At 35.5% G+C, this 26,014-nt stretch overlaps 2 protein-coding genes across 2 annotated transcripts; one reads left to right on the top strand and one right to left on the bottom strand.

Annotated features, from left to right (window-relative positions):
• Window positions 1–278: 278 nt before the first annotated feature.
• Window positions 279–4,905, bottom strand: ptgs2b (prostaglandin-endoperoxide synthase 2b). Its single transcript, XM_065256022.2, has 10 exons — window positions 4,746–4,905; window positions 4,459–4,575; window positions 4,229–4,372; window positions 3,973–4,116; window positions 3,354–3,535; window positions 3,165–3,248; window positions 2,700–2,946; window positions 2,308–2,594; window positions 2,030–2,177; window positions 279–1,389 (listed from the first exon to the last, which is right to left on the bottom strand). Exons 1-10 carry the CDS (start codon window positions 4,804–4,806, stop codon window positions 980–982), a joined length of 1,824 nt encoding a protein of 607 aa, XP_065112094.2. The 5' UTR covers window positions 4,807–4,905; the 3' UTR covers window positions 279–979.
• Window positions 4,906–5,652: 747 nt separating this feature from the next.
• On the top strand, window positions 5,653–24,371 carry pla2g4ab (phospholipase A2, group IVAb (cytosolic, calcium-dependent)). Its single transcript, XM_065256021.2, has 18 exons — window positions 5,653–5,868; window positions 7,210–7,327; window positions 8,649–8,730; window positions 8,896–9,044; window positions 9,530–9,643; window positions 9,730–9,767; window positions 11,156–11,300; window positions 13,839–13,975; window positions 14,057–14,279; window positions 15,174–15,288; window positions 18,037–18,174; window positions 20,348–20,437; window positions 20,874–20,939; window positions 21,112–21,309; window positions 21,392–21,576; window positions 21,653–21,842; window positions 22,056–22,213; window positions 22,703–24,371. The coding sequence occupies exons 2-18, from the start codon at window positions 7,298–7,300 to the stop codon at window positions 22,853–22,855; spliced, it is 2,211 nt and encodes a 736-aa protein (XP_065112093.2). The 5' UTR covers window positions 5,653–5,868; window positions 7,210–7,297; the 3' UTR covers window positions 22,856–24,371.
• The last annotated feature ends 1,643 nt before the right edge of the window (window positions 24,372–26,014 follow it).

Below are 26,014 nucleotides of genomic sequence, written 5' to 3'. Positions count from 1 at the left end.
GATGCCGCTAAAATTTACACACTGCACCTTTAATACTGGCACAAATTTTATATATTTTTTAAACTAATTTCAGACATTAATCAAAAGGTCTTTTATAATTTATTGAATTAAATAATTTAACGAACAATTTAATGTTTCATATTGATCAAAACATTTTAAGGATATAATAATACAATTTATCCTAATGCATAAAGTTGCAGTGGTGCAAAAATAGGCTGTGAAATAATTCCCAAAAAAGCAAATAAAACATAAGGTTAGAGTTTTTTTTTTTTATTGCAATTCACTAATTTATAAAGTCAAAAATTCAAGTTTAAAAGGAATGACATTTTTAGCTGTGTAAAATGGTAATATTTTGTCAGTATAAAAAACATATTTTGTCAGTATGGCAATTTGTTTTTATTCTCTTATGATCTATAGACCATTTCAAAAGATGTAAACAACACTGGTCCAGAAACAATTCCTGTTTCAGTTTGTGACTGTTTCTTTTTATTTCACATATAACATTATCTTTAAGATTTTTGTTTAACGTTTTGATTCAGTTCTATATGTTCTGTTGGTTGTATTTTATCCCAACATTTATCTAGTTTTAAAAAACTGAAACAGGAAGTGCTTCTGGACCAGTGTTGTTTACATATTTTGAAATGGATTTTGAGAAAACAAAACAACAAATAATAAATACAAACAAAAACAAAAACACTTTAAACAACTAAAGTCACCTGATTCAAGTACAATCAACAAAAAATATGACACTGGAACATTCATCGCTAATATCTCATGGTCTACTGTAAACATTCTTTTTACAATACATACAGCATATATATTTAATAAATAGTTCAAGACAAAATATAACATTTGTACAAAACTTTTCATAAAAAATACAAATACAAATTTAAAGGCAGATCTCGCAGTGGAATAAATACAAATAAATATCCTATAAATAAATAAATAATAAATAATGTTCTTTGTTAGCAGACATTTATCAGAGCTCAGACGTCCGTTCTTTAAGTAAAACTGTTGGGTTGACTTTTTGATCCGAGTGAGACGAACTCACATTTATAGTAGCAGGTACTGAATCTTTTACATCAGGTACGGAGAATGAGGCCATAGGACACGGCCCGTTGACATTATTACAAACCAGCTTCTGCAGAGAGGCTGTGTTGATGATATCAAAGCCCACTTTTCCACCAAAGGTGCTGGGTTTCCAGTATTCTGGGGAGCAGATGGGGTTTCCCATAAGTCCTTTGAGGGAGTAGGGGGCGCCCATCTCCACCATGGTCTCTCCAAAGATGGAATTAGGCCTGGGCTTTTCAATCAGTAGACCAGCGTACAGCTCCACTGCATCTACATCTCCATACATCTCCTCCAGTTCTGCGGCCATCTCCTTTTCTCCTACAACATAAAAAAGGCTCAGTCAACTAAACTTGTCCTCTAATATACTGCTAATTTTACAGTATTGTTAATTTTGGACTAGAACGCTTAAGCAGAGTTTCTGCTAAACTTATTAAAGCTGGCTATAAATTGGCTAGAGTTTTGTGTGTATGCTTCTTACAGAGATAAAATGTGCATGTAGGAACTAAAACTGTTGTTTGCATCTTGGTTCATTTCCTTCAAATCCACTGGTTACAGATAATCTTTTGATCTGCATTTTTTGTTTTTTTTTGTTCCTGTTGCTCATTTGATAAAGCATTGTGCTGCAGCGCAAAGGTCATGGGTTCAATTCCCAGGGAACACACATCCTGATAAAACTTTACCTTGAATGTGTGAATGTAAGTGGCTTTGGATAAAAGTGTCTGCCAACTGCGTAAATGTAAACTGTTTATAAACATCTACGATAAAATGAAAATGTTTCCTGAAGAGTGTATATGTTTAGCATTACTAGAACATGCTCATAAAGTGTCTTTCTGTTCGGGCATCCAGAAATTAATTTGAATTAAGCTAGCAAAGAGGAATTCATCTTTCTAATTCGAAAATCGAGCAGTTTGAATTCATATCATAGCCTGTCTTTATATAAATAAATATAATCTCTTACCTGTCATTTCCTCAAAGGATTTATATGGCTTCATGTTGAATCGCTTCCTGTAGGCGTTGATCGACTGATAGCGCATTTTCCTGCTGTCTTCAATTGATTTTATGGCCACCCTTAAAACAGCTGGTGATACATTACGCCCCCCAGCAACCTGTAGTAAAAAAGAAACGTTTAAGATTCGCCAAACCCTCACCTCAGGTCACAGACTCATTAAAAAAACCCAAGTTAGACTAAACTTTTTATTCTCATTGCAAAATACATAAAACCCTATCATGGCTTACCCGTCCAGCTATCTGTTTAGTGAAGGACTCAACCAAGCTGTTGACGCCATAGTCAGTCAGCATAGACGTGTTAAAGAGAAACTGATTGTAATTGTAGACTTCATCTTGGACATGAAACTGATCTGGCATAAGAGGGTGCCAATGGTAAAGGGTGTTGAATTCAGCAGCGATCCTGTTTTGGTACTGGAATTGCTCATTGAAGAGAAGTTCAGGATCAAACTTGAGCTTTAAATGGTAGCCACTAAGATGCTGGACGTAATCTTCGATTACAATTTTAATGGTCTCGCCTGTAACGACAGAAAGGAGAATAATAGTGAGAATTAAGAATGTACACTTTGAAGTCTAAAAATCTTGAACAAAACTCTTTAATTTGCTTTCTACAGGACACTTACCAATCAGGATGAGCCGGGAGGTCTGAAAAAGCCTCTCATCGTCCCAGTCTGGATGTTCCTGTTTCATGACATCACACACACGGTTGTGTTCACGCAGCCAGATGGTGGCGTACATCAGGAGTCCAGGAACCAATCCAAAAGCCTCATGACCCACAGCGAAGCGACGTGACTCGGGTACATGTGGAGGGTAATGCATGGCCACTCCAACCTCACTGACTGTTGGAGGATACACCTCACCATCCAGAATCTGGGTGAAACAACAACTTTTAATAAGTAACCTGAACATTTTTTAACAAATCTGTTTTAACAAGCATGCTGCCCTGCCAAATGAATGAAGAAAAGAATTTAAAAGCAATTAAAAGCATAAAAACAGCCAAAAAAATGTAATGCATACTGCGGGATGAAGGCGTGTGAACCCAAAAAAGTTTTTATTTTAGGCAATTCTTGGGTGGAGACATTGCTTACCTGATATCTCAGCTTGCCGTCTTTGAAAAGTCTCAGCTTGTGTTGACGATCAAGATCCTGTCCATATATGTGAGCCAAGTCAACCTGAAGACATCAAACAAAAGTGTTTTAGTTCTTTAGGTGCTTTGTGCCATAAAAAATGAAAAAATTATAAATGTGAATAAATTTTTTTATTTGTAAGCTAGTTACCCCATGATTCTTAGCTGTTGTGAAAGCTGGACCTTTCTTTTGGTCGGTTTTGAAGAACTGGTGTGTGAAATGTTGAGCGAAGAAAGCAAACATAAGACTTGTGCGTTGAGGGTCCGGGATGAACTTTCTTCTCACTAGAAGTTTCTCAGCCAACACCGTAACATTTGGCAGAACTTTTTTACCTACCAAGAAAAATTAAATAATTAGAAAAGGACATCCAACATTTACATTTTATATACATCTGATAGCTTACACCCAAAAAATGGTGCAAGTCAGTATAGTTGCTTATAGGCATTTCTACATGGCTTACCCTTCTAAAAAAAAAATGACTTAATATGATCTAATCAACCTGACAAGAATAAGGATAAATCAGAAACTGATCCATACAGCAACAATTTCATTGACCTCATCAGTTTTAATTATAATAACCATAAATATTTCAGGATTGAAGTCGTAAGCACATTTTTATTATTTCAAGCTTTTCGTATGCTCCACACACCCAAGGCACGCAGACGTATGTCGTGTCCTCAGCTTCCACTACGTCTAACTGTGATGTAATGACGCAACTAGGTAAATGCAAGAAATGTGAGAAAACAGGTCTGTGGAGAAAATGACTTACCTACGACTCCCATCGGTGTTGGGCAATCATGATGAACAGGAGGCAATGTGCGAGTGTAGTAAGAGAGATTGGAATAAGCTTCCCAGCTTTTGTAGCCGTAGTCAGAGTTGTATATAGGTGGGCTGTCAATCAGATGGGAGCGTGCTGATAAAGGAGAGAGAGAGGGAAACTTCTTTAATAAAAAGTTACAGTTTTTCAATGGTATTTCAAATGGTAATTAGTTTCATTTTCGACAAAAATGAAGGGTTAAACTTACACGTGAGTACATAACGCATTATGGCGTTACGCAGAAACGTCACGCTGTTGATAATACTCCACAAGCTTTTGAAATGCGTCAGAATGTAATGCACAGTGTTGGGAGAAGGCTTCAATGACACTTTCACCCTTGTGAGAAACTCAGCTGTAAAAACAACCCCAATGTAAAAGTTAGATGGACACATGGATCACATACATTAAGAGGTGTATAAGTATGCGATGTACACTTACGTGTCGTGCAGTTCTGGCCGTAATATCCAGTGCGCGTACAATCACATTCATAAGAGTCTGAACCAAGCGCCGTACAGACACCTCGATTCTGACATGGCTCTGAGCAGCAGGGGTTGGCTGCATCACAAAATAAATAAATATTGTTTTAAATAACTTTTAAATAATTTTTTATTTAACATTATATATAACTATATTTATATATTATGTAATTTGAATTAGTAAATAATTTATTCTGATTTAAACTAAAATATTCTAGACTATTTCAGACATAAAAAGTTTGTTCTTACCTCCTTGGCAAACCATGAACCCCATGTGCATAAGAAGAATTAACGACACGATGCTTCTCATTCCAGTGGTTTGCCTTGTGTTTCCTCCGCGCGTGAAATCAGTGTATGAATTAACTCTCTGGGCAGAGAGGTGCAGTTATATGTACTGTAGAGGTAAGTGACGCAACGCACACTTGCATGCGCGTGACTCATGGTGATGCGCACAGGAATACAAACAATGATATAATGATTTGTTGGTATATAGTAGGCTTACCTACTGACTACCGGATGCCAAAAACTAACCCTACACCCCTCCAGCGTATTTCGGGGTGATAGGCAGTTTAGAATTATTACAGAGATGGGCAGAAATATACGGAAATAAATTACAAATACAAAATAATGCGTGAAAATTGTATTTGAATACAAATACAGTATTTTGTATTTCGAAAATACACAAAATACATGTGAAATTGACCGTGACATCTTCACCTTATTCCAGAAAAGTCAATGATTTAGTCATGTACAGCTGGAAATACAAAATAGTATACATGTATCTGAAGTATTTATAGGTTTACTGAAACAAAAAAAAAACTGTTACAAAAATTAGGCCGAATTGAATTAAATATGTTTACAAAGAAAGGGACATAAGGGATAGATGAATACCCGCTCAACTTTTTTACAATCACACATCAATTGTGTATTTTCCTCTGGGATCAAACTTGTTAGAGGTAATGCTGCGCCCCCTTGTGGACAGTTATGAAATGACACAATCGCACAGTAGGTCCGTTAGATATCATCAGCTTCGCATCACACAAAATTACCAGTGACTGTTTTTAGATAACAAATGGTTGAATGTCTTGATAATTTCCAAAAAAAAAACTTCCGATGCATTTTTAAGGGTAATTTACAGTACGCCCGAATAACATTTAATTTAATTTTACAACACATTTACTCATTTATAGGAAGCTGTTTTAGCACCTCCTCCCACTTTCTCTTACTATGATGGTCCGAGCGAGGAGAGCTCTCTGCATAGAGGAAATACAACTATTTATATTTTTACCGGATTTCTGACTTGGTATGAATTTCAGAGCAGGATCTATATACTGCAGAGTTGGTTACACAGACTGTAAATGGTTTATGGCAGGTAAGCTGTTACAGTGAATATAATATCATGTATAGCGGTGCAAATTAAAGCTAGTTGAAAAGTCAGCTTATCTGCGGATATAGGCGATAGGATCGCGACGTGCAGGGCAAAATTATTTCCCGTTTGTTTGTTTTTTTTCAATTATTGTTTTAAATCAGTAACAAGTAAATTAGACCCTACCAGTATGTTGTCTAAAGTCTAAAGATATTTGTCGTCTTTATTATTTATTGTAGGCTACATTATAGTGTTATATAACTTACTTGGTAACGTCTTGTGTGTGTTATAGTTTAAATGACTGTAAGTGTCGCGGTTAAAATGTTACCTGCTTTCGTGTTTACGTGACGACATCAAATCCTCGCGCAGTGAACGTGCAGCCTGAATGTTTCTCAAACTTATGCGCGTCTAAAACCCCGGATGACGCAGTTCAATTTAATCAGAATTGAGCAACGAAAAATTGGGATATTTGGAACTTTTCTTTTTTGTAAAACATGACCTTATAGCCGAAGTGTCTGTCGTAACATAAGCATGCATATAGTCGATGTAAATATTTTGTATCTTTTAAACAGTTTTTAATGTAAGGTCTTTTTACTACTTTTTACGACTATAATGGCGTTTTTTAAATAAAAAAACAATCATTAAAAAATGTAATGTTTATTATGAACGTGGTTTTAAAACGTTAACTATGAAGGGGTAATTATTGACATAAATCTTTATATTTTATAGTGCATGAAAGTATGTAGTGCCTGAGTGTATGAACTGAAGTACATAGAGACAAAAAGAAGTTTTTGGAAAGTGCTGAGCTGGAATTTCTTTCTGTTCAGTCCATGGAAGTGAGACTCTAAGTTTTTGGTTTTCTGACTACATACTTCCACTTTCCATTACAATTTTTTGCAAGTAAAGCCTGTTCCTACCGCTGATTTATATACACAACACAGACATACTGAATGTATTCATGCTTTATGTATTCATTTGGTTCTCAGTATAGGGTAACATAGGCTATACTGTACTGAAGGTTAGGTCCATTTTTATTTGCCATTTTGCTGATTTAATTTAAACAGTTAAACTATTTTTAACCTTTTGTTTTATAAGTATATAAAGTAAGTACATGCACTTTCTTTGGGGTGAATTCAGTGGACATCCTATGCCCTGTTTATTTCAAAGAGCAATGCTCTTGTTAATGAAGCAGGAAAAGCTGTTTTTGTTCTTTACAAACGGCTGTCTTATACATTGACAATAATGTTTATCAAACAACTTGATCTCAAAGAAATTCAGAAATAAAACCAAAATTTTGTCTATATACAATGTCAGCAGAGTTATAATACAGTACTTTTTGCTTTTTAGTGTATTTGAATGTCCAGGAGGACCACCCGAGGACTTCTCTCTGAGCAAAGTTCTTTGAAGGGTTCTTGGGATAAGCAGTTAAGCCACCATGTCACTCACAGATCATCGTAAGATTTTTGTAAGTAAAATTAAACTCTTAGATTTACTTCTAGGAATAATTGTAAAAACTAGAAGCACTGGAAAGTGGTTAAGGTGTTAAGCCAAAGCATGAGGTCGTTTCTCACCAGATAAAGGTTGCAGAAAACTTATTTTTTTCTTGGACTTTCTGGAAAGTAAAAAAAAAGAGAACAGTGTAGATGTAATCAATGCAATACAATGCAATTAGTGTAAAGCAACTGCGTTTCTATTCTTTGTACATGCACTATAGCTTTTTGAATAAAAACTTAATTTTAATGTACATAGGCTAGTTCTTATATAGTACAGAACTAATTTGGCCAGCATGGCCTCTATTTCATATACTGTAAGCAGCTTTACTGTATATAAACAGAAAAAGACAAATGACTGTATATGCTGCTAGGTATATATATATATATACATAAAGCAAACAGATATGTAAGGCTTCTGTTAGGCAGACATGCTAATGTTAAAGGGACACTCCACTTTTTTTGAAAATATACTATTTTTCCAGCTCCCTTAGAGTTAAACATTAGATTTTTACCTTTTGGGAATCCATTCAGCCAATCTCCGGGTTTGGCGGTACCACTTTTAGCATAGCTTAGCATAATCCATTAAATCTGATTAGACCATTAGCATCCTTAGCTAAAAAAAACTAAATAGCTTATTTATAACTTGACTCTTCTGTAGTTACATCGTGTACTAAGGCCAACGGAAAATTAAAAGTTGCGATTTTCTAGGCCGATATGGCTAGGAACTATACTCTCATTCTGGCGTAATAATCAAGGACTTTGCTGCTGTAACATGATATTACTTAGTGCTCGAAAATAGTTCGCTGCTATTAAAGGTTACCAAAGGGACTATATTTTCAGACACTGTGTAATATCACTACCCCTGCTGCATTCATGTTACACCATCAAAATCCTTGATTATTACGCCAGAATGAGAGTATACTAGTTCCTAGCCATATCTGCCTAGAAAATCGAAACTTTGAATTTTCCTTCGGTTTTAGCACACGATGTAACTACAGAAGAGTCAAGTTTTAAATAGGGAAAATATCCAAACTCTTTGCTTATTTTTTAGGGTGATGCTAATGGTCTAATCAGATTTAATGGATTGTGGTAATATGCTAAAAGTGGTACCACCAGACCTGGAGATCAGCTAAATGAATTCCAAAATGGTAAAAATCTAATGTTTAACTCTAAAAAACGTAGTGTCCCTTTAACGGGACGAATATATATGTTATTTATAACAGTTAGTTGATTCAAAATTCCTACATATTTATTTGTGTAGCTAAAATGATGATGTTTCTGTTTATTTCTCAGGTTGAACAGCAAATGTCACACAAATTCAAAGTGAAGGTGTTGAGAGCTGAAAATGTAACAAAAGGACCTTTCGGAGACCTGTGTAAGTTTGTGTCATACTTTTTATATTGTTATACTTATAGCTTCACCAGACACACAACATTATACTATATACAGTATCATTCATGGCTACAATGTCATCAGAGGTTTAATTTCGGCATCTTACAGAATAAAGCATAACTAAATCACAAACTAAACATGCTTTCAGTGGACACTCCAGATCCATATGTGGAGCTCTTCATCCCCACTTCTCCTGAGAGCAGGAAGAAAACAAAACATATCGACAATGACATCAATCCAGAGTGGAATGAGACCTTTGAATTCATCCTGGACCCCAACCAAGAAAATGTGCTGGAGGTAAACAAAAAGTCCACATAGAAAGGCCAACACAAACAGAATTGCAAAAGTAATGCTATTAGTAAACATGTTTCCTATATACATTTATGCATTTGGCAGACTCTTTAATCTAAGGTGACTTTATAAGGTATACATTTTTATCAGTATGCATGTTGCCTGGTTTCGAATCCATAACCTTTTGCAGTCTTAATGCAACACGCTACCAACGAGCTTTACAGTATCACTTCCTGTTATTTTGGCCAAAGTTTTATATAGTATTTTATAGTCTAGCACACTACTATAAAAAGCTTACTTACATTTCTCTGTGTAGGCCTATAATAAACTACTGTTTTAACGTTGAACAAAATGAGAGAACTTCCTGGTTGTATATTCACATTTCTGTTTATAAGACATGGCCCTCTGCTCCTGGTGATCTCACTTTTGAAATGTGCCAGTCATTAAAAGCATACCTACAGTCAATGGTATGGTTGCTGTTTTGTTTCCAGCTGACATTAATGGATGCCAACTATGTTGTGGATGAAACATTGGGTATAGCCTCATATGCCATCTCTAAACTCAAAGTTGGACAAACAGAAGTGGTATCATTCCTTATAGGAAAAGTAAGTTAGTTTGATTCTTCCTTGATTTTTAAACTCAGTGTGCATGATTTGCATTATATTCACTGTTCACTATTGTTTTTTTATAGATGACAAATGTGTACTGTCAGCTTTCTTTGGAGGAGTGGTACGTATTATAGTTAACTATTATTCTTCTATTGCCTGAACCTGTTCTTAATTGATATTTGTGGTATTTTCACACTCCTAAACTCATTGATCATTTTATCACAGTTAAAACTCATCTGTGAATATGCAAATTAGTCTACGCCTCCATCCTTTTGTACGTGTAAATTGAATGCTTACTTCTGTAGTATCAGACACATAACTGCCAAGTCTGGTTTCACAATACATAGCCTACGTGAACTACGTGTTGGCAGCATTCATTGTTTTAGCACTGATGTTAACAGGTTAGACTACACACTGCACGTGAGTTCAAATGTAAGGATGTGATTGGTTATGTGTGTGTGACGTAGCAAACAAAAGCAATTTGAAACCGTGGGAATAAGATGTCTTTGGAAAACTCGAATGGGTGATTCTCGGGAAATTAGACTTGTGAGGTGTCATGAAACATTTTGATAAAAAAGTAAATGCTATTAAAATAAGAAGCATACAGTTACAAACATCTCTTCATGTACATGATTTGAGATGACATCATACAAACCAGTTTTATTGTTTTTTCCACATTTAAGGGCAAAATTTTCATTACCGCAACGTGTCCATGACTCGATTTGGGTTCTTTGACATGGAAATATTTATAATTAAAAAAAAAAAAAAATAAAAATAGCTTCAGTGCATGTTATACTATAAACATTTACAGTAAAGAAACATGTGGTATTTGGTGATTATTGGTAAATGTAGAGACAATAATAAGGAATATAAATGTGTTCAAGACCAATTGTATCATCATCCGCAAAAATTTTCAATCATTGTTTAAGCCCTCAAGAACTAACATTTAAAAAAAAAAAAAATGTTGGAAGGGACATAATTGACTGTGACACTCAAGATGGCTACCAGGTAAGCAGTTTTTATTTGTTCTCTCCAGATAAAAGTTGAAATTTTGTTTTTCATAGTACCTAGACAACTTTTTAGTTCTCATTACCGAAACATGTACATGTAACATTGTAAATGCATATATTTAATGTAATATCATGTTGCGGTAATTCATTTTTTATAATGACAATCTAAAAAATGTAAATAACTCTATAGGAAATATTTTTTAAATCCTCTAAAAATAATGGTTATAGTAAGTTCAGGCCTTAATCTTATATGTGCAAAAAAAAATTGGCTTCAAGGGCTTTTAAAAATTCTGGTGCTGGACACCTTCTAAATCTGGATTTCATGAGAATCACCCAAATTTCATGGATAAAACACTTTTTGTTTTAAAGCTACAGAGAGCTTGTTGCATAAATTTGTGTCGGTTCACTGAAACCTCTTCCCATTTTCTGAAACCTTATTGCGCAACTAAGAATGTAATGTGTTTTATAAGCGTCTTGTCTATGTTTCCTCAATTGTTAGCTCAGCAATGGACCTTCGATTTAGTCTGGATCTGTGCCATAAAGAAAAACTGTACAGACAACAACGGTGTGACAGAGTCATGCTGAGTATCAAGAAACTGCTACACATGGAGAAACCTTCCATCCTCCCTTCTTCTGCCCATGAGGTACCACCCATCCATCGCATGTCTGAAAAAAACAGATAAAGTTTTTTGTGATTTACTTTTTTCTACATAAAATCATCATACATAATGTAAAATATATTTTGTTAAAAATAACATTGATATATTTAATATTGACTTGAAATTTAGCTTGCATATTAGCCCGGATTTCACATACTGTATGTGAAATTACACGTTGCAAATTAGCCTAGCACAATATTGGGGGGAACTAACATTGCAATGTTTTGTTTTTCTGCTATGTAAATTGTACAATGTGAGAAGTACTGAATGACTTCACTAGATGACTTCTAAAAGCTCTGTTTAAGAGGAATTCACTTCTGCTATATGCATTTTTTGTATAGATCCTTTTACAGCTCACGTGATCAAATAGCCTGCGCGCGCGTATTAAGGCAACAGAAGTGGTGTTATTCCCCATTTGTTCTAAAGTATTAGCAATTTATAAAGGTTATTAAAACGGTTTCCCAGCATCAAAATGTTTGGTTGTTGCGTTTGGTTGCACTAATATAATATACTAATATACGTATATATGTATCTGGCAACTTTATTTTTGGCCATCTGCTAACGTCTTCTATCCACTCCACTATAGTACATGGATCTGTAGCTGTGTTGAAAAAGTTGATAAAGTCAACTTTTTAAAATAACTTTCTCTGTCTGTGTTGTTTCACTGCTGATTCTTGCAATACTTCCGTTGCCTAACTGCGTGTGCATACGCTTTCACGTCATCATTGTGGCCAAACAGTAAAAGGGTCTTTAGCTCACTGATTTCTCATCTGTGATTTCCTTCTGCCATCTGAAACCTTTGTATATGGTGTACCACTGGCAAAGGGGTCCAAATAATGTTTCTTTTGGGAAAAATAAATTCTCTGTATGTTCTGCGATGTGACTATTGCACATGCAGGCATTGCGTTGTCGATGCTGAAACAATATATTGTGCAGCTCTATCGCAAATGTTTGACACTTCAAGATTGGTGTGTTTTTGGAGTGTTTTTTTTTTACTGATAAACATTTACAATTAGATTATTATAAAATATCATCGAAATGACCACATCACACATGTAATGATGACCCATGCATGACTGAATATCAAAACATTTACAGATTACATTTTTTTACTGAGCACTTTAATAATAGGGAATGTTTAAAGTTTAGTTTCCATGTGAGTTACAGAAACCCACTATTTTTATTATTTATATATACTCTAAGAACGTATGTGTTAAAAACAACCAATCATTGTTCGTTCAGGGACAACACACTAAATGCATTGTCCCAAAATCCACACATCTCTGTGTTATTATTGGAACAACACAATTTCTGTTACTTTTAACCCAACTTGTGTTTTATTTTAACACAAAATGACACATAATGTGTTAAAAGCATAACACAAAAAATTTGTAAAAAAATGAACACATACTTTGTGTGTAGTGTGTTTCTTCTGCCTTTGCTGGTTCAGTCTTGGCCCCTCGTCAATATTAGAAATAGAAGAAATCCAACTGTGAGGAGGAAATGTTAGCTGAGACCTGTGAGAATGCACAGCACAGGCCTTGTGTGTTTTACTGGAAGCAAAATTGAAAAGAAAAACATTGCGCTGGATGTCTCAAATAGCAAAACTTAGGAAATTACACAGGCCGAGCTGTTTTTGTGTATGTCTTGTGCTTTAAATTGTATAAAACTTGTTAAATAATTTAAAGACTTTAAAGGGGCATTGGCATTAAAATCTGACTTTTTCCATGTTTAAGTGTTATGATTGGGTCCCCAGTGCTTCTATCAACCTAGAAAATGTGAAAAAGATCAACCCAGTAACTTTGTTTTGGTAAACTATTCTCTGCAAGCACATGAAAAAATAGGTTGTTGAAATTTGGCTCTCCTTATGATGTCATAAGGAGCTCTTATTATAATAATACCACCCCTTAATCTGCACTATCCAACCACGGCACTGCCATTTAGTGCTGAGAGAAAGAAAGAGAGAGAAAATAATTCATAGCACAACTGAGTTTCCATTTCAACAAACCACCATCATTGTGATCAGTGTTCGCACTTCATCTGCTCATTTGCATTTTAAAGGACACACCCAAAACGGCACATTTTTGCACACACCTACAAAGTGGCAATTTTAACATGCTATAATAAATTATTTTATATTTTTGAGCTTAACGTCACATATGTGCTCTGGGGACACTGAAAAAATTAAAAAAAATTCTTGTGACATGGCCCCTTTAATTTTTCAGTTATTTTCCTGTTATTTGAGCAATGCACTTATTGTACAGTAAATCATTGTTCTGAACAAATGGTAAACTGTTTTCCTTTTACAAAGTGTTCCTGTAGCTCCTTTGGTAGAGCATTGTGTTTGAAGTGCAAAACGTCATAGGTTTGTTTCCAGAGAAAACACATACTGATAAAATGTACAGTATAAATTGAATGTACTGTGGGGCACTTTGAATAAAAGCATCTTGCATAAAGGTAAACTATTATAATGTTTAGGAATCTAGTATTCGGTTTTATTGAGAATATCTGTTTCTTCTACAGGTTCCAGTTATAGCTGTACTTGGGTCTGGAGGAGGTTTCAGGGCGATGGTTGGATTCTCAGGGGTTATGAAGGCTTTGTACGATTCTGGAGTTCTGGACTGTGTCACCTATGTTGCTGGACTTTCTGGATCCACTTGGTATGAGACTTGACCCTTTACCAGGGCTTTGTATTCATCAAAACCATCCAACCAACCCTGCATTTGTTGTTTGTCTCACAGGTACATGTCCACACTGTACTCCCACCCAGAATTCCCCACCAAAGGGCCGGAGCAGATCAACAGTGAGCTGATGAATCGTGTCAACAGTAATCCTCTCAAACTGCTTCTTCCCCAACACATCACTAACTACGTACATGCTTTGTGGAGCAAGAAGTCCACAGGACAGCCTGTTACCTTCACAGATATCTTCGGGATGTTGATCGGAGAGACGCTTATTCCTGCTGTGGGTATTTTAGATTTATTTTTAGCATTTAAAGGGACATGCCACTTAAAAAAAAAGGCTCATTTTCCAGCTCTCCTAGAGTTAAACATTTGATTTTTACCATTTTGGAATCCATTCAGCTGATCTCTGGGTCTGGCGTTAGCACTTTTAGCATAGCTTAGCACAATCCATTGAATCTGATTAGACCATTAGCACCGCGCTCACAAATAACCGAAGAGTTTGGATATTTCTTTAGCGCGATGCTAATGGGCTAATCAGATTTAATGGATTATGCTAAGTTATGCTAAAAGTGCTAGCGCCAGACCCAGAAATCAGCTGAATGTATTACAAAGCGGTAAAAATCTAGTGTTTAACTCTAGGAGAGCTGGAAAATGAGCATATTTTCAAAAAAGTGTAATATCTCTTTAAAGCGTAACTAAACCCCTGGTCAGAGCCTGACTCCACCCACTGCAACATTTGAAAAATGCAAGAAAAGTGGGCAGATCCCAACGGAGATAGAGGGGACGAACTAAGCTTGTACCAAGTGTGTGGTGAGATGGTAACAAGGGCGTGGTGAGCTTGAACCTGCTTACGTCACGAGTTATTTCTTGGACCCAACATCCAATAGGAAAATTCAACTGCAGTAGCCACCGTTCAACCTCAAGAGGGCAGCACTCAGTCGTTTTTACACCATATATTGTAGTATTGACAACGTACTAAACGTACTAAAATCAATGAACAGCACTAATAAAGCATCATTCTTACAGATCATTAACTAAAAAAAGTTGGTTTAAGGTTTAGTTACTCTTTAAGATATAATTTTTTTCAGTATGCGTTCTCTTGCTATTAAGTATTTAGAAATAAACTAAATAATCTTATTTTAACCTGTTGAAATTCCAATGTTCATCTCCACAGAGGATGGAAAAGAAGTTGAGTGATTTTCAGGAGAAGATCAATGAAGGCCAGGCTCCTCTGCCCTTGTTCACATGCCTGCATGTTAAACCAGATGTGTCTGAGCTTAAGTTTGCAGGTGCGTATTTATATTTATGTCTTTTGTATGTGAAATAAATTTGGGCATTTACCAAAGATCTGCATTTACTATGCAGGTCTTACTACTGTACCTGGCTTTGAGGGACACATTTTTTAAAGTGTCATAACTTTGTCATGTCCCAAACAAAAATATTTTAAAAATGAAGTTCTAAACGTAGGTTTGGGGGGAACCTAAACATTCAGTCCTGTCAATCATCATTAAGAGCAAGCGGCAGTCTCAGTGCCTTTCCTGTGTCAATTCTTATGGCATCCCTCCTCCTCCCCATCTCCACCTTCATTGCTTTTGTCTTCCTCTGTGGAGTTTTGTTTGGGTGTTGAACATGGGGCTCGAGCCTCGGGTTCAAGCTCCCAAAAGTACAGAAAGCCAAGTTTATTTACTATTAAAGGATTAGTCAATTTTCTTTAAAAAAAAAAAAAATCCAGATAATTTACTCACCACCATGTCATCCAAAATGTTAATGTCTTTCTTTGTTATGTTTTTTTGGGGAAAACATTCCAGGATTTTTCTCATTTTAATGGACTTTAATGGACCCCAACACTTAACAGTTTTAATGCAATTTAAATGAAATTGTGGTTTAAAAGTGCATATTTTTTATTTTTCTTGCCAAAAACGACAATCGTTTCGCTAGATAAGACCCTCATGCCTCGTTTGGGATCGTTTAGAGTCAGTTTTGAGTCCTTTGAAACTGAGATTTGAAACTGCAATAAAACTGTTAAGTGTTGGGGTCCATTAAAGTCCATTATAATAAGACAAATCCTGGAATCTTTTCCTCGAAAAACATAATTTCTTCTCGACTGAACAAAGAAAGACATCAACATTTTGGATGACATGGCGGTGAGTAAATTATCTGGATTTTGGACTAAAAATGGACTAATCATTTAATTACTAAGACTGAATGGGCAGGCAAACTTGTGCAACAAGATCATTTATCCACTTTTATCCAAAGTGACTTACAATATGCACCTATACCTATGTGTGTTCTCTGGCAATCAAACCCACAATATTTGTGTTGCTAACGCAATGCACTACCAACAGAGCTAACAATCAATGTAAAGGTTAGGTGTGGGGGATAGAAAAAAATCTGTCTGTTTTGGTAAACAATGGAAATCTAAGGGGTGTCCTCCTCAATAGTATAGTAAACTTCTACATAACATTTGCGTCAGAATGTCAATGACTACAATAACATTCATACACAATATGGCCAAAAGTTAGACACCCAAACACCACACCCATACACTTTCCCTTTTGCAAAACCATAGATATTAATAGAGAGCTGGTGAACGTCTAGAAACACATTGTTGTGATCTAACAGTAAACTGTGTTTGCCAATTCATTGCCACAAATCTTAAAAAACACAATATTTGTATTTTGTTGCATAAGAAGTAAGTAACGCAATGAATTGTGCGTTCGATTCTTAGGGAACACAAATACATACTGATAAAAGGTACACCTTGAATGTGCACTGTTAGTTGCTTTAGATAAAAGCGTCTGCCGAACGCATAAAAGTGTAATGTGATGTAATGTAAATCAAGGGAATTTAGGGACCTAGCCAAACCTGTTTATTAAAAAGAGTCTTTTTGTATATACATAATTTAACTCGTTCAGTCAAGTAACGTATTAACCTTTGAAATATGCAAAGATTAATTAATAAGAAGATTATTTTAAAAGATTCCATGTTTTATGAACTAAAATCCAATGAAAGAAATAACCTGTGTAAATTCATTATGTAAATAAAAACTAAGGGATATGCCTTTATAGTAGTCTGACCTGCTGAACTGCAAAGGGAGAACCCGGTTACGTCAGCAGATTAGTGAAAGCATGCATGCCAATATGATTTTTTTATTTTAGTTCAAAGAGGACTTTCATTGTTCTCAAAGTGCACGCTTGGTGTCAAAGACTGTATGTCAGTGTGTTAAATATGGGGATTACAGTCATGCTTGTTAGTCTATTGTATTTGTGAACCAGCTGGTGTAAACATGACGTCAGGTGATGCATTGTTCTGTAGTCTATAAGGAGAAGCAGACTGTGAAATGAATGATCTCATGTCACATGAACTGCTTTTTTTAGTGAAGAAATGATGGATTCGCTATTGACCTTTCACCTATTCACTTAAAAATTGTCATTTTATAATATTGTAATGTATGTATGTTTAAAATTCTTATGCATGTGTGACGGTTTGGTGGGAGTCACGATGGCTGGAAAAACATCTCGAAGCATTTTTATTTTTAATCAAAATTTTCATTTGGTTAATGGAGGAGCCACTCCCTCCTCTATAATATCTCAGACTGTCATTAATCGTTTTGTCTACAACACCCTTCAGTCGTCTGTCCTAACCTGTGTTCTCAATTTTCTGCAGGTCTTCACGCATTAAAGCTTTTGTTTGTAATCGATTCATACTTTCACCTTTGTCAAAAGTCACATGTGTAATCAATACTTGACATCTATTTTTAGGGTTGTCTGGAAACCGAAATCTGAAGCGTGTGGATTTCCCACCTTTTAAACATATTTAAAATATGTGTTTCGTCATTGAAGTTCATTGAACGTACAGTAATTATCATGTAGTTTGTAAAGTTATGCTTTGTTTATATATAATTTCTAATATAATTTGAAGGTCTGTCATTATTGTAATCATTGCTGTTTATTTGTTGCCAAGGTAGAGTTGTGTTGGTTGTGGATACACTTATATTAAAGCTGCTGTTGTGTTGATTGATGTGATTTAATGAACAGATTGGGTGGAGTTCAGTCCATATGAGATCGGAATGGCTAAATATGGCACCTTCATGACACCTGACCTGTTTGGAAGCAAGTTTTTTAGAGGACATGTGGTCAAGAAGCACAACGAGAACCCTCTTCACTTCCTTATGGGTGAGGGTTATTTGTTATATTGTTGGTAATGGAGAACCATGAGAAGACAATAAATGTATACAGTATAATCTTCACCTTTAAGAGTTGAATGGCATTTAATTTGGGGTGTTGGTTCAGTGGTTTACAATAAACTGCTTACTGTATTGAAGTAGGGTTGTAATTCACTGACACACTCATAACCTGTTGCCTTAAGCGTAAAGGAAAATTCCTCGCAGGGTGTAACCTGGGATAAAGTTTCACTATAGATTTGCTGTTTATTTTTAAATCTAAATACAATGATGTAAATTACGTCAAGGTATTTGTTTACTAGTGTTTTAAATTTCACCGACTCTATTGTGCATCACCTTTCCCGGAAATCCTAAGGAATCTAAAGAATTGTCAAGAAATTTCCTTCAATATATATTTTTTTAATTTATAGAATTTATTTATAGAATCAGAATGAGCTTTTTTGCATGTGCACACGCGTAATAAATTTGTTGTAGTTTTAGGAGCTGAAAGTCCTTAAAATACAATTTTATTGTATATTACAGTTGTATGTGAGTATATGTGACCCTGGACCACAAAACAAGTCATAAGTGCATGGTTATATTTGTAGCAATAGCCAAAAATACATTGTATGCAATACAATACGTTTCCATAACGTAACATACCATACGTTTCCGTAACATAACATACCATACGTTTGCATAACGTAACATACCGTACGTTTCCATAATGTAACATAACGTATGTTTCCATAACGTAACATACCATACGTTTCCATAACTTAACATACCGTACTTACCATAACGTAACATACCATACTTACCATAACGTAACATACCGTACGTTTCCATAACGTAACATACCATACGTTTCCGTAACATAACATACCATACTTTTGCATAACGTAACCTACCGTACGTTTCCATAACGTAACATACCATACGTTTCCATAACTTAACATACCGTACTTACCATAACGTAACTTACCATACTTACCATAACATAACATACCGTACTTACCATAATGTAACATACCGTACGTTTCCTTAACGTAACATACCATACATTTCCATAATGTAACATACCATACGGTTCCATAACGTAACATACCGTACTTACCATAACGTAACATACCGTACTTACCATAATGTAACATACCATACATTTCCATAACGTTACATACCATACGTTTCCATAACGTAACATACCATGCGTTTCCATAACGTAACATACCATAATGTTGCCATAACGTAACAAACCATACGTTGCCATTACGTAACATACCATACGTTTCCATAACGTAAAATACCATACGTTTCCATAACGTAACATACAATACGTTGCCATAACGGAACATACCATACTTTCCATAACTTAACATACCATACGTTTCCATAACGTAACATACCATACGTTTCCATAACATACCATACGTTTCCATAACGTAACATACCATACGTTTCCATAACGTAACATACCATACGTTTCCATAACGTAACATACCATACGTTTCCATAACGTACCATACCATACGTTTCCATAACGTAAGATACCATATGTTTCCATAACGTAACATACCGTACTTACCATAACGTAACACACCATACGTTTCCATAACGTAACACACCATACGTTTCCATAACGTAACACACCATACGTTTCCATAACGTAACACACCATACGTTTCCATAACGTAACACACCATACGTTTCCATAACGTAACACACCATACGTTTCCATAACGTAACACACCATACGTTTCCATAGTGTAACACACCATACTTTCCATAACGTAACATACCATATGTTTCCATAACGTAAGATACCATACGTTTCCATAACGTAACATACCATATGTTGCCATAACGTAACATACCATACGTTGCCGTAACGTAACATACCATATAACCTAACATACCAGACAGTAAATTACCCTAACATAACATACATTATACATACAGTAAATTTCTTTATCAAAGAAGAAAAATAATTCTTAAACATTTAAATCGTATTTAAATGGGAAAATACAGGCCTACAAATACTCATGGTTGTAGTTGTTGAAATAGGATAAGAGATGTGTGCGTGAAATGTGACCTGGACCTGAGATTTAGTTCTAGAACATTCTGTTTCAGTAGATGGAACACAGAATCTCATCCGTTGTGTTTGTATGTATGCATATGTTGGACAGGTGTGTGGGGCAGCGCCTTTTCCATTCTCTTCAATAGAGTTCTGGGAATGAATGATGTGACAAAAGGATGCACCATGGAGGAAGAACTAGGTAAGTTTACTTTAAAGTTTCTAATTTAGCTTGAGTCAAGTTATACAACACTATTAATGTGTATAATTGCACTCATGTTGTGTCCAAGCACTAATGTGTGAGTGATTTTGCAGATAGATGGTTTCTCCATTGCTTTAGTATTATCACACAGATGCACAATTGTATGAACTTGTGGTAAATTGGGATATAGATTCTGTATGTGCACACACATATTTCTTTATCTTGGTGAGGACATTTTTTGTTCACTTCCATGTTTTTTTCATTATATGTAATGATATTTTCCATCCCCTAAACTTAACCCTCACACAATTCTTTTTGCTGTTTAAAGTGCTCTTTATGGACATAAAAGGAAGTTCACAGAATTTAGTATTGTCACCTCAGACAAACATCTTTTGCAGTTGGGTAATAGTGTTGCTTCTGCATGTTTGTATTACAGAACACATCAGACCAGAACACATTTTAGGGGAGGACAGTCTAGACAGTGATGAGGACCCACGTAAAGGTAAGATTTTACAAAAACTACACTATACAGCCAGAAAGTAAGCATTTTAGCAGAATTATACATACAGGCAATCAATTCAATCTATACATACAGGTTTGGGACATGAGGGTGAGTAAATGATGAATGTCAATGCAAATACAATAAAAACAATGACTTCATATTGCACTTGCAGAAGAAGAGCAACAGGCCAGCTGGATGCAGCGTATGGTGAGCTCTTTCTTCAGTGACTCTGTTCTTTTTAAAACCCGAGAAGGAAGAGCGGGGAAAGTTCACAACTTTATGCTGGGCTTAAACCTCAACAACGACGTGCCATTTTCCCCATTCACCAGTACTTTTAGCTATATGGACGATGAGGTTGACGCTGTCACAGGTCAGAGTTTACGCTATCCTGTGGTTATTTCCGTGTCACATCATTTACTTATCATCCATTCACGAATTTGTTATGTTTTTAGACCCCTTTGAGTTTGATCGCATCTACGAGCCGTTAGACGTGAAGAGCAGAAAAATCCATGTGGTGGACAGTGGCTTGACCTTTAACCTCCCTTTTCCCTTGATCTTGAGACCTCAAAGGGGCATCGACCTCATCATTTCCTTTGACTTCTCTGCTCGGCCAAGTGACTCTAGTCCTCCATTTAAGGTGAATGTGCACGATGCCCCTTTACACACGTATTATCCCTGCATGTGCACTTTTGTAAATAATCTGTCTTTCATAGGAACTCCTGCTGGCCGAGAAATGGGCACGAATGAATAATCTACCGTTTCCTAAGATCGACCCTAAGGTGTTTGATCGGGAAGGTCTAAAAGAGTGTTACGTCTTCAAACCCAACAAAGGAGAAAGGAACTGCCCTACTGTCATCCATTTTGTCCTGGTCAATATCGACTTTAGGACGTTCAAAGCTCCAGGTGTGTTCTTAAAAATCTCTTTCCTGTACATCGCTCTTCCTATTTACACTGTGCTGTGATTTGCACAAGTGTTTGTGTATGGAGCTCTGTGTGTTTATGTCTTTCATGACCTGGTTGATTTACTGAAAATGGGTATGTTTCTATGTACCTGTGCCTTATTCTGAGAAACACTTCTAGTGTTTAACATTGCGGATATCGTGGTGTTTTTTGTAGGAGTTCCACGTGAGACGGACAAAGAGAGAGAATTAGCAGATTTTGATATTTTTGATGATCCAGAGTCGCCCTACTCCACTTTCAACTTCCAATATTCAAACCAAGCCTTCACCCAACTGCATGATCTTATGGAATTCAACACGCTTAACAATATTGAGGTCAGTACAGTGTATTGGACATTACATTTTCTTTAAATTCTCCACTTTAAACTGCAATCCTTCATTTTTTGGGGGGTGGGTTTGAAAATAAACAAAAATCAATCATTCTGGCGTAATAATGAAGGACTTTGCTGATGTAACATGGCTGCAGCAGGCGTAGTGATATTATGCAATGCCCGTAAATAGTCCCCTACCATTGAAAGTAACCAAGGGAGCTATTTTCAGGCAGTGCGTAATATCATTACGCTTGCTGCAGCCATGTTACATCAGCAAAGTCATTGATTATTATGCCAGAATGAGAGTATAGTTCCTAGCCATATCTGCCTAGAAAATCGCAACTTTTAATTTTCCGTCGGTCTTAGTACACGATGTAACTACAGAAAAGTGTTTAAATAGGAAAAATATTGAGATACTTTGGTTATTTTTTATGCATTTGTATAGAACAGTTTAACTAAAGTTTCATGTTTTGCATCTTGTATCACACTTCAGGTCATCAAAGAAGCAATAAAGGACAGTATCTTGTACAGGAAGGAAATTTCTTCTCGTTGCTCTGTCGCGCTTCCCCTCAGTAAAGTTCTAAACAAAAAACACCAAAAGAGGGACTCCACGGGACAAGCGTGCCAGTACGGGGGTGGAATATGATGCTGTTCCAGCTACAGGAAGTTTACACTCATCATGGAAAACACTTTTTAACTAAAAATACCAGAAGATCTGGTTTGGTCTTAAGGAGAGTCGCCATGTAGCTCTTTTGAAGATGACGAATGCTCTATTTACTTGTTTGCTGACAAAAAGGCTTAAAGATTTCACAGTCTAATTGTTCTCAGTGAGTTGTAAGGTTGTCTAAGTAACTCTATAGGGTGTGTAAGGTGCCTAAATTAATTTCAGAGAAGATCATTTGTTACGTTCAAAACATACAGTAATGTGCAAAAGTCTTAGGCCACCACCACCAGACTTGTTTTTTTAGAAATTTTAATGTCCATCTATATTTATTCTTCAATCTATTTTATTAAGATACAAACAGAAAATACAGGAAATATGCACAAAGAAATGAAACATTTAATTTTCAGGACTAATATCTTCTTTAGGCATCGTCTGTGTTTAGTGTGACCTCTCTTGGCACTAAACACATCTTGAGCGTTTTTGAGCAGAATGAAGTAAAAAGACAAATTTATTTTAAATTAGAAATTAGGATTTAATTTTATTTAGGTTTAAAAGATCCTGCAGTTTCCTGCTATTGCTCAGGTGGAAGGGGAGTTTACCCTAAAAACTTGACACATCAGTTAACATTTTTATACAGTTTTTAATACTATATAATACACAGTTTTTTCTGGATGTATTCTATTAAAGAGACTTATATATATTATATATGATTACTATAACATTGCAAAAACAACTAATCTAATGCTGGCATGGTGGCCTAAGACTTTTGCACAGTACTGTATATTAAATGTTTTTAAGTTGCATATACACTGTATGGTCTAGTTTGTTTCTTTTCTTCTTAAAGACTTTTCAAAGACATTTGATTGAAGCTTACGAAATAAGGGAGTGCCTCAACAAAAAGACAACATCCTGAGGGATATAACACGAGATGAAACCTTGGCAACCCCAAACTCTTACACACGCTTCTCACATTTGAACAGGTGCCCCCCCGCACACACTTCTGTTACGCTTTAGTTATTTCTCACTGAGTCATAAATACTTTTTTATCACTATTTTCTATATTTGTAGGGGTGCAAATAAATATTAGCTAAGTAATCCTAAAGCAGCTTTTTGAAGGCGGAATAAAATGAATCTTTTCTTCCAGGTTTATATATCTGATTTGAATGCCTTTTATTTGGGATCCTGCTAAGCACAACTGACTTTCAACATTTCTGTTTGCCTCACAATTTTTGTGTGTGTATAAACTAACAAAATGTTAAGATAATGAATCCTGTTAGGATCAGATTTTTAAATGATGTGATTATCTTGGGATTTTGTATGCAATTTTGTGTTATTTGTGTTTCGTATTTAGAATTAAATATTTATTACTACACAGTGTAACCACTATGTTAATAAAGTATTACATTTTATTTAAATTCAGCATTTGTAAGAAATGTTTACACATCTTAGTTGATGTTTGAGAAATAAATCAGACTTAAACTGAGCTAAATATATCAAACTGAGTTACTGTCCTTTATATGGCTTTTTTTTCTCATGCTCCTCGAGCGCTCATGCTACTTGAGGTTTTGAGAGGCTTCTTAAGTTTTGGGAAATCCTGACCTACATGTGGATGTGCTTTCAGTTGAATGATTCAAAATACTTAAGCAGATGCACATTCTCCCCACTGATCTATAAATATTTTGAGTTAAAGGGTAAAAAAAAAAATCATAACCAAACATTTTGGTCATTTCGGTCAAAGTGATTAAAGCATTATGAACAATTTTCTTAGAAGGTTTTAAGGAAATAATGATTTTTGAGAACCATTAGTAATCCTAAAGCTATTTAATGAATAAGAGCCAAAAAAAGTGAGCGGATCTATTATAAATACCAATGGCACAGGTTGTCCTAAACTCGTTAAACTTTGGTCTATGAACAGACAGGTGTGTCAGATTAAGACCAATTACTGTCTTTACTTGTTGAAGCGTGTACTCTATATATCATTATTTTCCTATTAAATACAATTAAATCATCAATTGTTGTATATGGGTGCATTAGCCATGTCTAACTGTGATTACGTTTATTATAACATGGCCAGATCCTCTTGAAAACCTATATTCTTGCAGATATTCCCTATACACTGTGTCAGCAACAGGTTGTGGGTTTAAATCCCAGGGAACACACATATGGCTAAAAAATTATAGCTTAAAGGTACTGTAAATGTCTTTGGATAAACGTGTCTGCCAAATGCATACAGTAAATGAAAATCTATATTCTAATAAATTGTTCTGTTAAAGGATCCAACTATGCAGTGGTCATTTTCCGATTAAATGCATGAGTGGTTTTGGCAAAAACTAAGAGCATAACTCATTATAATTGCTCAACACTGAACTTTCTAGTATTGTGAAAACATTTGTTGAATAAACCAGGAATGTCGTCTCAGGCCATTAAGGTCCTTATAGCATAGCCTACTCATTGGACAAATGGGCATCACACCCAAAACCTTGACATATTGTTTTAAGTGATAACATCATAGGTTGGCAAATAAAAAAAATCTGGATCTCATTGAGAGAATTTTTACACAGATGACCAGGTCTCACCCAGTCAACTAGCCTACTGAAATTCCCAAATTTTACAATTGAGAAATCAGTCACATTGCTCCATTAAAATCGGCAGTCTCATCTTGATTTGCAGTATGACTCAAAGGACAAGAAACATAAATCATTCTTGAGGTCACTGCAAGAGCAAATGCATTACATGCATAATTTCATAATATAGCCTACTTATGTGAGATGGACAACACTTAAGATGCTGTTTATCTATAATTATGGGGTTTTAAGGTTACTCTCTTAAAAAACCTTATAGAATGTTTTCAGCATGTTTTTCTTTGAAGAAACTGTCCGCATGTATGTGACAGAAGGAGGTAAAAGGTAATAAACGTCATCACTATGTATGTTTCGCTGCCCACACCATTGACATCATCATTGTGACGCCTGCTCTAAATATAACAGATTGTTAATAACAGACAACAATACGCTTAATTACGTCTCTTTTATATCATTTTCGCATGGACTAGATAGAGAGGAATTAACACTCTATACACTCTTCAGTGAGTGTTTTACCCCCTGGCTGTGAAATAAAATGCAATTAGACTTGTTAAAGCCA

Source organism: Paramisgurnus dabryanus, chromosome 12 (assembly GCF_030506205.2).
Source record: "Paramisgurnus dabryanus chromosome 12, PD_genome_1.1, whole genome shotgun sequence".
Classification (NCBI taxonomy): Eukaryota; Metazoa; Chordata; class Actinopteri; order Cypriniformes; family Cobitidae; genus Paramisgurnus; species Paramisgurnus dabryanus.
Note: the sequence above shows the minus strand (reverse complement) of the source record. Positions and strands in the feature narration are given on the sequence as shown.

What these genes read in the sequence shown, in the direction of transcription:
- ptgs2b (XM_065256022.2), bottom strand. Translation starts at nt 4,806, where the DNA reads ATGAGAAGCATCGTGTCGTTAATTCTTCTTATGCACATGGGGTTCATG. An exon ending in CGGCCAGAACTGCACGACAC is followed by an intron (nt 4,373 to 4,458) that starts GTAAGTGTACAT and finishes TTGTTTTTACAG; the next exon opens with CTGAGTTTCTCACAAGGGTG. An exon ending in ATCCTTTGAGGAAATGACAG is followed by an intron (nt 1,390 to 2,029) that starts GTAAGAGATTAT and finishes TTTATGTTGTAG; the next exon opens with GAGAAAAGGAGATGGCCGCA.
- pla2g4ab (XM_065256021.2), top strand. Translation starts at nt 7,298, where the DNA reads ATGTCACTCACAGATCATCGTAAGATTTTT. An exon ending in CAGATCATCGTAAGATTTTT is followed by an intron (nt 7,328 to 8,648) that starts GTAAGTAAAATT and finishes TTTATTTCTCAG; the next exon opens with GTTGAACAGCAAATGTCACA. An exon ending in TAGGACGTTCAAAGCTCCAG is followed by an intron (nt 21,843 to 22,055) that starts GTGTGTTCTTAA and finishes TGTTTTTTGTAG; the next exon opens with GAGTTCCACGTGAGACGGAC.